Consider the following 12719-nt stretch of genomic DNA (forward strand, 5'->3'; position numbering starts at 1 on the left):
AAAGCGATATTCGTCAAATGATAGTTATAGAGCATTATTGTCTGGCCCTTTAACTTCCAGCGCAGCTCTTCATTGTAATTGAATCTTGCCTCTCATTGCCCATCAGATTAACCTATGGAAGCTGTATGGTGATTATAATTTAAAAGCTAGTTGCAGTATAAACCAGTTGGAATGAGTCCCTTCAGCCCTTCCTCTCTTTATTTATGTAAAGGGTCTCTTTCTTTCACATTGCATAGATAGAAATAAACTTCTGGCACTTCTTATTTCCAAAAGCTGAATTCAAAATGCTGCTTTAGAAATTCACTGTTGATATCATGTTACGCGACTCTGTTCCAGAACAGTGAAGTAATTGAGGTTGGTGTCAGATTGTGGTCTGGGGGGTTTTTAAGTCTGGCAGATTTGAAAGTTGAGTTAAAGAAGTGCTTGTGATATGAGACGGTTCACTGTAACGTGTGCTGCTGTGAGAGCTGCTGTCCTACAGGGGGCACAGACAGACTGCCGGGGAGATGAGCAGACTGAAGGCAGCAATTAACTGTGTGTGTGTGTGTGTGTGTGTTGTATGCAGGATGTTCAGAACTCACAGCGTCTCCAAACCTCCAAACAATCGTAGAACTGAGGATGTAATGATAACGAGGGGGAAATTAAAACCGCTAAATGCATTCTTCGCCAGAGATAGTTGTGGAAGCAATACTACTTGGATATTTGGCTGTTTGGCTGGGCAGTGATAAGTAGCGAAAACCTTTTTTATTAGTCTGAGATCACGAGAGGGGTTTTGTTTTGGTATTTTTCTTTCCGCCAAAACTAATGTCTGGAGTAGTGCGAAAATTATGCGTTTTTTTTTTTTACATCAAAGGCTTTTTTTTTTTTTTTACCTCTCCCCTGGAATTGTGCAAGATTAATGCCGTTTCCTCTTAGCTGCAGTTGCGTTGCGGTCCGCAGGCATTTCATGCGTACAATGTGTGTAAATGAATCCATGCACTTGTAAGATGCACTCGTGCATACGCAAAGACCTCCTCAGAGCTTGGAGCTGCCCGTGTATTAGATGGCTGCAGCGGGTGCTAGCCACCAGGATACATGCATCTGCTATAAAAGGAAAAAAAAAAAAAAGCTAAAGAAACTCAATTGCAATTTTATTGTCCCATTTGATAGATTTCCTGCCACCTTTGTAGCACCAGAGCTGTTTGTCACTGTTGCTCTCTCCTCCCACTGCTGCAGGGCCATGTGTGTGTGTGTGAGTGTGTGTGTGTGTGTGAGTGTGTCTGTTTGAGTGAATGTGAGTTACCAGCCACATTTTCTCTTTGCCCTCCTTCCCTCTTGGGTTTCTAGCAAGCCCTTCTCTCAGAGCACATTGAATATTCATCGGAACTATGCAAGAACAATCGGAGAAACAAGGCCTCATAAATACAACCAGCCCACTGGGAGCCTCTTGATAAGTGCATATATGCATTCACAAATACATATTTGCACATTTCCCCTTTACAAAGAATTTGTGCGCCTTGCATCAACCACGGCAGAGTTGTCAGTTAGGTGCGTATGGGGACAATGTGCCCCAAGCTGAACATGTGTTTTCACATTTCTGTGGCAAATTGTCATGGAATCCCATTATGTGTATTGCATTTTCCTTCGGTCAATAATGAGTTAGTCAAAGCCTGCATTACGAGCATGCATACATTTACACATTCATACATTTTCCCAGATCAAAGATGCAGGAATCGGTGTCAAGTTCCAAGTGAAAGTACGAGCTTTCTCATTTCTGGTATGAGACACAAGTTTTTAAGGTGATAACATGTAGATAAGATGTGTTTTTGAGAAGAAAATAATTGCAAAGTTGCTTTGTGGGAAGATCTTTATGTAAGTCCTTAGCAAGGAAGTGTATGTGCACATGCATGTTTCAGCGAGGAGACGATGTTCCTGCAGGTGGGCATGCTGACACAACAGCCCTCCCACTCGCAGCCCACACAACTTAACCAACCCCTCTCTGCACACAAGTCAGTCTGAGAAAAAGCAGATCTCCAAAAGAGAAAGATTGAGGTGTGAAGGTCCCAGTGTCCTTCACGCCTCCACTGTCAAACTACCTTCATTAAACATGCTAAACACCCACAAAGAACGGCCGGATCAGCCAACACACTTTGAAGAATTGAAAGAATTTAAAGTCTTGGGGTTAAATGGTTTGGCAAACATCTTATTTTCTGAGATTATTGTTATTGATAATCTTAGGAAACTCAAAAGAAGAAGTTCAAGGTCCATTCATGGTCCTGTGGACATTGCTGGATAAAGTCTGCACATAGATTTTAGGCTCCGCTGTTCAGCAGCTAGCATGCAACATCAAAATATATGTTCTACCATACTGTAATATCTTTAAAAGGTTAAAGGTGACCGTCTGATGGTGGACACATTAATTTGCTTCAACAGTAAATTATCTACAAGAGAAACCTCTCCACAAGTCTGTGTTCATATGGCTATAATGCAGTTATGGAAAACAAGACTCTCCACACCACTGGAGCAAGTAGCTAGAAGATAACTTGGAAGGAAAATGTTTTAATAAGAAGTGATTGAGAGGAAGGGGAGATGTTGTGAACTTGAGCAAAACTGCACGACCTGAGCAGCGGTAGCAGATGACATTGATTTTAGAGGAGGAATTGCATTTAGCTAATCGGATTAGGGCTGGGCTGTGCTGCCCTCCCCGTCTCCCCTTTGTTTAGGAGTTGCTTGCTATGGTTGTTCTAAATGTGGGCTACCAGGCTCCAGCAAAAGGGGAAGGGGGGGGGCTCACAAAATCAGTGATTCGCTAGCCTGCCCCTCACCTACTGTAACAGGTTGTGATGTTTATTCAGGATTTGTTGTGCAATGGAAAAAAAACCCAGACATTTTGAGGTTGTTTTTTAAATCTGCTGCGTTTGGGAGTGTGATCTGCTGCCATTTGATGAAGTATGTTTGATTACAGGAAAATAGAGTTTTTTATTTTTTATTAATGCATGATTTCTTTTGCCAAACTATTGTAAAAAAAAAAAAAAAAAAACAGCACAAACACACAATCGTCTCTTCTAGTAGTTTGATAGTGGGTCCCCTTCTGAAGCATTTAGAATCCTTTGTATGATTTGACCCTGTTGCACCCAGTTAATACCATGTTACCTGTCACTTTAGAAAGGCCCACCATGCTTCTCTACATTACCATAACATTTTTCCATAACCCAGTCAGGCCAGACCCGAGTCATGGAGTAGACTGAAATTAGATTAGATCAGCACTGATGTCTTAGCCACCCAAGGCAGTTTCTATATATCGTAGCAGGGTTAAATGCTCTTTTAAAAACCACAGAGACATACACTACCTCTGTCTAATGGTAACTGGATCTGTTACAGAGCCCCATTTAAGGCCAGCATACATCATCCTAATGTACAGATGGCATCCTGAATCTATGATGTTTTGTGCTTCACTGCTTTCCTGCATAATGTCCATAGCGGTGCACTCTGAATGCTGCCTTTTAATTGCTGAAAATGCTAAATGTCAAATTAAGCTGAAACTAATGGTTCAGAAGGTCTTGCCGTGTGATCGCTGGGAAAGCGGGAGGAAGAGAGACAGAGACAGACCATCGGTGCATTTAGAACAGGCTGTGCACTCAGAAAACAGCTATGGATTACCAATCACTGCTTCCCACTACAGAAGATTAATGAGCACCCGTGTAGCAGGCTAATTTAGAACAATAACGCCTAATTAATTACAAATAATCAGCTTCTTTCTCCTTCTTTCCTTTCTTCCTCACTCAATTGCTTTTTTTTTTTTTTTGACTACTTTGCAATTTGTTTTTCCTTCCTTTTCATCTTTCAGCTTTCTCATTTTCTTTACTACTTTTTCACTCTTCCCCTCTTTCTCCCTCACCCCCCCCCCCTCTGTCCAAATAGCCTCAGGTGAAAAAGCAGCAAAGCGGGCCTCGTTTACCACCCCCTCCACCACAGACCCATCTTTGACTCTCTGTCCTCCAAGCCCAGTGATTAATGCAGGGTCTTAAATTAGGCGTGGGAGGATTTGCCAATGCTGGACACGCACTCAGCACAGCAAGAAGACACACACTAATAGTATCTACTGCTAATCTATGACTGCTTACATGGATGGGCTCTTCCTGAAATGCCACTGCAGACCATTGTCGGTATAGACTAGCAGTCTAGTCTACCCGTATCAGATGGTAAGAAGACTGATAGAGGTTAATAGGCCTTGGAAGGCTGCATATACAGTGAGAGAGAAGTTCTAAATATGGCATCAACTATCAGAAATGGTCCCAGTGGTTAGATGTTGTAATGAGGTTGCAATGAAAGGACATTCTGAGACCATCTCACTGTCATTATTTGAAGTTTCATCTTCAAAAGGCAGCTGGGGGACATGAAGAGGATTAGTTGAAAATCGGACTTTGTAAACCTATGAGGGGTCTGGGAGGCAGGTCAATGATATGGAAAAGCATGCTGGTAGCTGGACTTGATACCATGAAATAACTGCTGAAAGAGTTTTGACTCCAGTCTTCTTGTTTTCGCCATAGTAATGCATTCTTTCTTTCTTTAAGTGGAGGGTATAGCTCCAACATTTAATCTAAATACCCAGTACTGTGCCAGTAGCACTTGTTCCCCCTACACCTACAGTTTGGGGCTTTTCGGTTTCTTTGATGGGGCCTCTGTGGATCAGGGTTGTTTTGACACATCACACAGATGATCCATGTTCTTTACTTCACTTGTCAGGGAATTTATTAGAGTATAAAACGTCTGTATCAAATGTTGGCTCTTATCTGATATGGATACACAGTAACAATGATGAGTTATTGACATTTTAGCTGTCTCGTATGTTGTCCATGTTATTTCGCCTCTGCACTATTGTTGGATTAACTTTGACTTCAGTGTTTACATACAATCGCTGGCAAAAATGCACAAAAAAACCTGAATTCCACTCTTGGATAATGTTCAGTCATAGTTTGCTATATTTTTTCCAGATGAATTAGAAGGGGTAGGGGTAAGGAATGATTAACCCTAGCTGTGCTTTTGCTTTCTTTAAAAAACAAACAGTTATGACTTTGCTGCTTCTCCTCTTCTTACAGCTTGAATTCTTACAGGAATGAAACATTTGCTGGCTTTGTCAGCTTATAGGTCTTTCCTTAAGAAACTCAAACTCTTTTGTTCGGAGGCAATTTCTATTACGCTTCTGAAAAATGACTTCCTCTTTCCTAAAAATTCCAAAATTCTCAATGTGCATTTAATGTAGAGACGATGACTGACAGCTTCCTCCTCCTTTACTGGACGTCAGCCCAAATTTGCTTCTTTTCTTTAGGCAGTGATCTTTTTAATGTTTGATTGCACCAGACCAAAGTTCCAGCATCATCTCCTTGCTCCTCGCAGATTCATGATTCATCACTAAATGTGACTTTCATCCCATCATCCACAGTCCACGACTGTCTCTCTTTAGCTGTGACCTTGTTTTCTTCTGTGCAGGTGCTAGTGATGGTTTGCGTTTGGCTTTTCTGGATATGAATCTGATCTACTTCAGTTTGAGTCTCTAAAACATCAAGCCCCTGTTTTTGCCCTTTTGTTTTTCCTTTTCTTTTGTTGAGCATTTTCTTTGTTTTGAATGTTATCAGATATTTTGCCAAAGCCAAACTGTTCATTTGTTATACAGAACAGTTTAGTGTTACGTCTATGACTTTATTCTTTTTAGTTAGAAAATAAAAAAGCTAAACATCCACAGAAAGGGTTGATTTCATATTTTTTGTTGTTGTAGAAATGATGAGCAAAACAAAAAAGAAAGGAGGTCTGACCAAATTGAGTTTGGTCATGCAAACACACAGACTCATAACCAGGTGGAGTTTGTTGATATTAATGATTTCTAACACATGTTCAGCTTTCTAACATTAAAATGTTGTGTTTGCAGGTGACCTTTGAGCAGCACAAAGAGAATCTGTCGCGGATGTTTCGTCAGTACCAGCATCAGGAGTCTACAGGCTCTCAGAGCTTGATACGCACAATTTCTGGTGTAAGCCAAAGCTCTGAAACTATGAAATGTGTTAATGGGCCACCTGCTGAAGAGACGGCGCCCTCCACTGTCATTGAGCTCACGGTGGACGAACTGTCCCAGAAATCTCCGGACTCAGCAGCTAGTTCCACGATCACCTCCAGGCCACCGGAGGCCAGTGAAGATAGGGGACACACATCCATCACTGTGTCCAACATTCTGGCCAGGGCTGCAGAAGAAGAGCAGGAGGCGGTGGTGGAGTCTTCCAGAGACGGCTCGGGTGTTGGAAAAGAAACTCAAGCTGCGGTGAGTCAAGGAACGCCCGCAGAGGAACAGAGTGAAGAGATCAACAAGGAAGCAGCCACTGAGACTTCATCTAAAAAAAGTGGGGATGGGCCTGATGCTGCAGGTAGTAACCAACCGGAAACGGCTGAAACAAAAGCAGTGGAAGACAGCTCGACATCTACGAACAATGATTCTCAAACACCAGCAACAGATGATGAAAAAGCACAGAGTGAACACAACAAAAGTGAGTCATCAAATGTAATAACAGAGGACTCTTTAAATGAAGGAGATACAGAAGCTCCAGTTGGTTCAGAACAAGGAGATGAGCCTGCCCAAATGTGCCCTGAGCCTGCAGCCTGTCTGGAGAACAGCGGGCTGAGCGGGGCTTCTGTCTTCAATGAGGACTTGGTTGATGTGTCCTCTGTTAGCGATCAGGTCCACCCCAGTGAAGCTGATGATAGTCAAGAGGAATCCTCTTATGCTTCTGCTGCTACTGGAGAGGAAAGTGAGGGAGTAAAAAAGGATATTGAGAGCAAAATAAATGACCAGGAAGAACAGGAGGTTAAAATGGAAGATGAAAAAGAAGAGGAGCAGGATGTTAAAACACAAGAAAAAGAAGGAAGCGACTCTGTCGGGGAGCCGGTGGCTTGTTTGGAAGGTCAGACTCCTCCAGCTGAAACACCTGAGCAAAGCGTCAGCGAACCACCCAAAGACAATGTCACTAAACCACAGTCTTCCTCCGTAACTGAAACTGCCGCTACAGAGCAGCAGCTCTCAGATGCCACACAAGCCCAGGAGGCTGCAGCAGCTTCAGATGCCACCTCACTAAGCCAGCCTTCAGAGAGCAGTGGCACCTCTGCAGGGGAGACCCCGTCTGCTGCCCCAGACAGCAGCAGCACCACCTCCAGCTCTGACACCCGCAAGGCCACCGACTCTGTCAGCAAAACCAAAGAGATAAGAATCGCCCGACTGGATGTGTCCAATGTGGCCTTAGACACAGAGAGACTGGAGCTGAAGGAGACGTCTACAATAGTATGCATCTGTTTTCTCTTTCTTAGTCTTTACAATGTAGCAATTGGGTAGTGTAGAATAATTTTTTATGTAAGAGATAAAATTGACAGTCAGAGTTCCAAACCTCATAGTCAGATTTTCCAGGCCTACCCCATGCTAAAGCTGTCTATGCTTTGCTCCTGCAGGAAACGAGCCAAGGCCAGACAACTGCAACGGGAGCAGGAGAAGCAGCCGGTTCGTCCAGCCAGCCGAGAGACAGCAGCAGTTCGGCTCCTCGCTCCACCATGTTCCGTATCCCAGAATTCCGCTGGTCCCACATGCATCAGCGCCTTCTCACTGACCTGCTCTTCTCTATTGAGACGGATGTTCAGATGTGGAGGAGGTAGGGAAGCCAGTCATTGACTCTGATTTTACTTTTGCTTCCGTGAACAATAATATTGATTGTTTGGATAAAGATTGTTCGACCTCTTAAGCTTTCTAAGAACAGGCAGGAGATCTAATCTCACAAGTTATCTGATAGTTAATGTTGCATGTGTCCTAATGACTTCTTCACAAAGTCATTGAGAAAGAAGGTTTTCTATGTAAATACAACCTTTATGTTAGCTAAATTTATAGGAATTAACAGCTTTTTAAGTATTGCTTGGACTATGAGAGCCTGGTGCCCTGATTTCATGGAGTTTTGTCTAAGTGAGATTGACTGGAAACCAGTGGCAATGCAGAGCTGGAAGAATAATTTTCCAATTTCCTCTGAAATCACTGCATTGAGTGTAAGGTGTTAACAAGCTAATTGATAAGCTTGAGCAAGCCTTTCATCGTAAGGTTGAGTAGATGCTTATGGGTCATTTTAGGAGTTTTGATGCTTTTTTCAATATTTAGTTGTTAACCTAAAGTGCTTTTGTCCTCTGCCCTTTAGTCACTCCACAAAGACAATTCTGGACTTTGTGAACAGCAGCGAGAACGTTGTGTTTGTCCACAACAGCATACACCTCATCTCCCAGGTGGTGGACAATCTCATTATGGCTTGCGGAGGCATTTTACCACTGCTCTCCGCTGCCACATCTTCCTCTGTGAGTCCCTTAATGCTTGGTATATGTTCTGTCAATGTCTTCTCCTTTTTCTGGAATATGTGGCCGATGGCAGCGGCCACAGGAAGTTATCAATCCCCATCGACCTTTTCCAATCACATTAGACTACAGTTAGCTGCCTGCTAACATTGTTAGTTTGTTTTTGTTTGCTCTGACCTCAGTCACTGCAGCACACTTACACGATGCTTCTCCTCAGCCAATGACCTGACCGGGCTGTCTAAGGAATGGGCAGATGCTCAATTCCATTATAGATTAGTTGCATTCAGCTGTGTGTGATGCCTGTAACTAAATTTGGACTTAAATGTGAAAAATTGTGCTTTTACATACATCTATTTTCAGTAGAGCTGCCATGTACATGAAGAAGCGCACTGTGATTAATCAATTTAACATTTAATTTAACGTAGCTCTGGAAAAATCTTTGAATCAGTGTAAAAACTGACAGGAAAAATGTCTGGGATGGATGTTGACTTTGATGTTGAACTTCATTCATTTGTATGTATGTTGTTTTTTTTAAATTTTTTTTATTCTGTGTGTTCTTATCATTGCCTGCTGTCATTGTTTTTATTTATTTATTTTTTTTCCAAATGTATTGAATACCAGCACGAACTCGAGAACATTGAGCCATCCCAGGGCTTGGCGGTGGAAGCTTCTGTCACCTTTCTGCAGCGCCTCATCAACCTCGCAGATGTTCTCATCTTTGCCAGCTCGCTGAACTTCACAGAGATAGAAGCTGAGAAGAACATGTCTTCAGGGGGCATCCTGCGACAGTGCCTTCGCCTTGGTAGGCGCATTCAGTCATTTATTCTTTGATACAAGCTTTTATTTTTCTTTTTTTTTTTGAGTGTTGTTCTCTTTCACTTCTTTTTATGGCAATATTTCTTATTGCTCAGCTGCTCCACGCAACACGTCTTTTCAGGAAACAAATTCAGTTTAGACTGAAATGCATGTTTAATAATGCTATGGAGGAAGTGTGAAAGTCATTTTTGCATCTTATGGGCACTGGTCAGTGAACTCTTGCAGGTTTTTCAGGATTTCAGTTGGACTTTTAACTCTTAAACTTGTTGGAAAAATTCTACATCTCAAGCATGCTTTTTGTAAATGGTTGTAAGATTGAATTCAACAGTCTTTCTCCTTATCTGTGGCCTCACTGAATTTCCTTGGTTTGTCTTCTCCTATTACCTTCACTCTCTGGACTCTCTTGTTGATTCACACCACAGCATCCGGCAGCAGCCTCCTGTATCGGCTCCAGTCATTGCTACTTTTTCACACTCCCTTCTGCATTCTCTCCTCTCTGTCTCCAGCTGCTGCTCTCATCCCCTTCGTCTCTTTCACTTTGCTCACATCGGCTCGCTCTTATCATGTTATTATAACCCTACTGCATGGCAACACTTTAAAATGGCTGCTAGCGTGATATAGTGAGTCGTCCATAATGGCCTTGGCTGCGCGGTACTGCTGCATAGCCTGAAGCCTTGTTCTGCCTTCTGTTCAAGGCTATTAAAGTTTCCTCTGACAGCATCTAAAGCCTAGATTCACAAGTGCTGAATAAAAGATAAATGTTCAAATATTTATCTTTTGTTTTGCACCTTTTTTAGTAACGAGGATGAACACGACGTACACACACGGTGCGAAAGTAGCACAATGTTTTGTCAAGCAATTAAAATCTATATTTTTTTTCCTTGTTCCAAACAAAAGCGCCGTCAAAATGTAAACTTGTTATCCGAAGAACACCTCCTCTCTCTGATCTCACCGCTGCTGTGCAGATTTAGCAGGAAAATGCCGTCACCATAGCTCAGGTTTTAGGAGGCAGCCCTTATGAAATGAATATTTGATGAGGTATGCGCTCCCCATTGCTGGCACCTAATCTGATTTTGGAAAACTGTAACAAGGTTTTAGCGTCTCTCCCGCCCCTCCCTCTGCCTCTCTTCTTTTTTTTATTTTCTTTTTTTTTTTATAAATGGTCGTATGAAAGAGTGGTCCTAATGGAAAAAGCAAGCCCATTTCCAGACGGAGTAATTCCCTCCTCCGTAATCTTAATGCAGCAGAGTTAACATTTGTCAGTTGTCAAGCACTGAACAGAGGGGGCTCGGAGAGGAGCAGTACATTAAATTACATGCTAAGCATGTCACTCCTGAGCCCACCTGAAGTTATCGGACAATAAGATATTTTTTCCTCTGGCGAAGGACGCTTCTTGCTGCCTACTCAGCATGTGCACACCCCAACAGTGTCATTTGTTATGGGAGCTGCGCACAGTGGATATGATTCAAGACAACACCCCTGCACTATGACCTTGAGAGGAGAGGTGGAGCAGGGAAGAGTGAGCGGTGCTGCCAGAGTTGGCCAGAGCACTGACCTTGTCATGGCCCCACTTTTTCTCTTTCGTTTCGTCTCTCTCAGCTGCTTCTATCTTGGTCTTCCCAGTTCACAGACTGGATGTTCATTTCGGTTTCTCTTTTGTTGCATTTGGTGCATTATTAAGAGGAGTTTTTTTTTATTTTCCCTTCAGTGCAAGTTTCTCTTTGTTTTTATGATGTCACATAACATCCTTTTCTCTCACCCTTTTTAGTGTGTGCTATGGCAGTGAGAAACTGTCTGGAGTGTCAGCAAGCCCAGTTTAAGCAGGGTGCTGAGGGCTCAGCTCGCGGCTACACAGCCGTGCCCAGGACAGTGCTTGGAACAGCCAAGTCTGCATCAGCACAGGCAAGTGACCCAGATATACCTTAAGCCTTCATTTTCTGAATTTTTCTAGACATGCAACTTATTATTTTATTTTAGTGTTTACAATTGGTTTACATTTTTTGTTTTGTTTAGTTTTTTCCCCCCATAAAATGCAAAAATTGCACGTTTAATAAATCCACTCTTGCTGCTTTGTTCTGATAATTCCTCGTATTTCACAAGTAGAAATAATAGCGCTTCTTTCCCTGTCCTCAGCAGTGAGCCACAAGCAGCTTTGCCCTTGTCCACCTCACTGGTAGCAACCAAGCGTTATTGTATTAGCTCATATCTTATTGTATTACCGCACACATCGCTATTTGTTACACTAGACTAGGCCCTTTGTCATTGCCCCTTTGATTTGATACAGTGACTTCCAGTAAAGCCATGTTGTTCTTCCCTGAACCGGGTGTTAAAGCTCATTTATAATGCAGTGGCTCTCCAGAAAAGCCATTACTTTAGGGACATGATCTCAGGAGGAATAACTTCCCAAAGATGTTTAACTCTCCTGCTTGTGGATTGATACAATAGACGTTCTGATTGGTGCAGACATGCATGCCATGTTTTGCACTTCACATGCTGATGATAATGACACATTTCATGGTGGAATTTCATGAATTTCAGAGTCCTGTTGATGCAGTGACAGGTGGCATGTCCCCAGTCAGAGACTTTGACCGGCTCCTTCAAGATATGGACATAAACCGCCTCAGGGCTGTTGTCTTCAGAGATATCGTGAGTTGTACAACAAAGACATGGATGTGCTTCACTCTCAACACTGCTCCTGTGATTTGTTTTGCTTTCTGAATAGGACACATATCCAGATTTCCTTTAGTGGGTTTTGTTTTGTTTCAGGAGGACAGTAAGCAGGCTCAGTTTCTGGCTCTTGCTGTTGTCTACTTCATCTCTGTCCTCATGGTGTCCAAATACCGGGACATCCTGGAGCCCCACAATGACAAGAAGCTCCCTCATCGCTCTCAGTCTTCTAGGAGCACAGGTATATAGTCTTTAAAAAAAAAAAAAAGAAAAAAGAAAGCGTTAAAAAAGTGGACTCTGAAAAAGCCGATTACCCACACTTTTCATGATTATCGATGTCTTCTCAGACAGCGGCGCTGCTTCAGGTGGAGCAGACGTAGAGAATGGCTTCTCTCTCAGACGGTATGATTCTGGCATCGGCGATGACCACACCTCAACCGCGGCGAGTGAGGCGGATCTGTCCTCTTCTGGTGTAACTCACGGTCCAGACGCCATCTCAGAGGCCTTGTCTACGCTGTCATCCGAGGTCAGACCTGCTCCGTCTGCTGACTCAAAGGGCAAGAATGTGAAGGACATTCTGCGGAGCCTGGTCAGCGCTCCGGGGGACGATATCACTGTAGATCCAAGTCTGCTGCCACCGGCGTTTCTCGGACCCATCGGGGACGTGGCCAGAGAATCGTCCCTACAGTTCCGCTCATTCGACAGGTGAGGGCTAAGGTTCAAACACCCACTTGAAATGCAGTACGTAAGGTTTTTTTGCACCACACTTTGTCGTCTGTGGGGACTTTAGTTTAGATCTGGCCATCTTGGTCGGTATCTAAAATCCCATATGGTATTAAGTCTTGTCGACAGTTTTGTGTCTTTTATCCCACCATAACTGCAGGGGACTT

The 12719-nt window shown here is 43.1% G+C and overlaps 1 protein-coding gene across 4 annotated transcripts in view; it reads left to right on the forward strand.

Annotated features, from left to right (window-relative positions):
* lrba (LPS-responsive vesicle trafficking, beach and anchor containing) overlaps window positions 1-12719 on the forward strand; it is a 172709-nt gene that overhangs the window by 39140 nt on the left and 120850 nt on the right. For 3 of the 4 annotated variants that reach the window (XM_072384884.1, XM_072384886.1, XM_072384887.1), the window contains exons 22-29: window positions 5906-7303; window positions 7468-7664; window positions 8196-8349; window positions 8968-9148; window positions 10931-11064; window positions 11701-11808; window positions 11929-12070; window positions 12177-12534. In XM_072384884.1, the coding sequence (XP_072240985.1) occupies window positions 5906-7303; window positions 7468-7664; window positions 8196-8349; window positions 8968-9148; window positions 10931-11064; window positions 11701-11808; window positions 11929-12070; window positions 12177-12534 (2672 nt within the window). The remainder of the gene's footprint in view (window positions 1-5905; window positions 7304-7467; window positions 7665-8195; window positions 8350-8967; window positions 9149-10930; window positions 11065-11700; window positions 11809-11928; window positions 12071-12176; window positions 12535-12719) is intronic. The other variant, XM_072384885.1, reaches the window with a different exon arrangement.

The sequence above is a fragment of the Leuresthes tenuis genome, unplaced genomic scaffold (genome assembly GCF_036924035.1).
Source record: "Leuresthes tenuis unplaced genomic scaffold, fLeuTen1.0.hap1 SCAF_4, whole genome shotgun sequence".
In the NCBI taxonomy this organism is placed as follows: domain Eukaryota; kingdom Metazoa; phylum Chordata; class Actinopteri; order Atheriniformes; family Atherinopsidae; genus Leuresthes; species Leuresthes tenuis.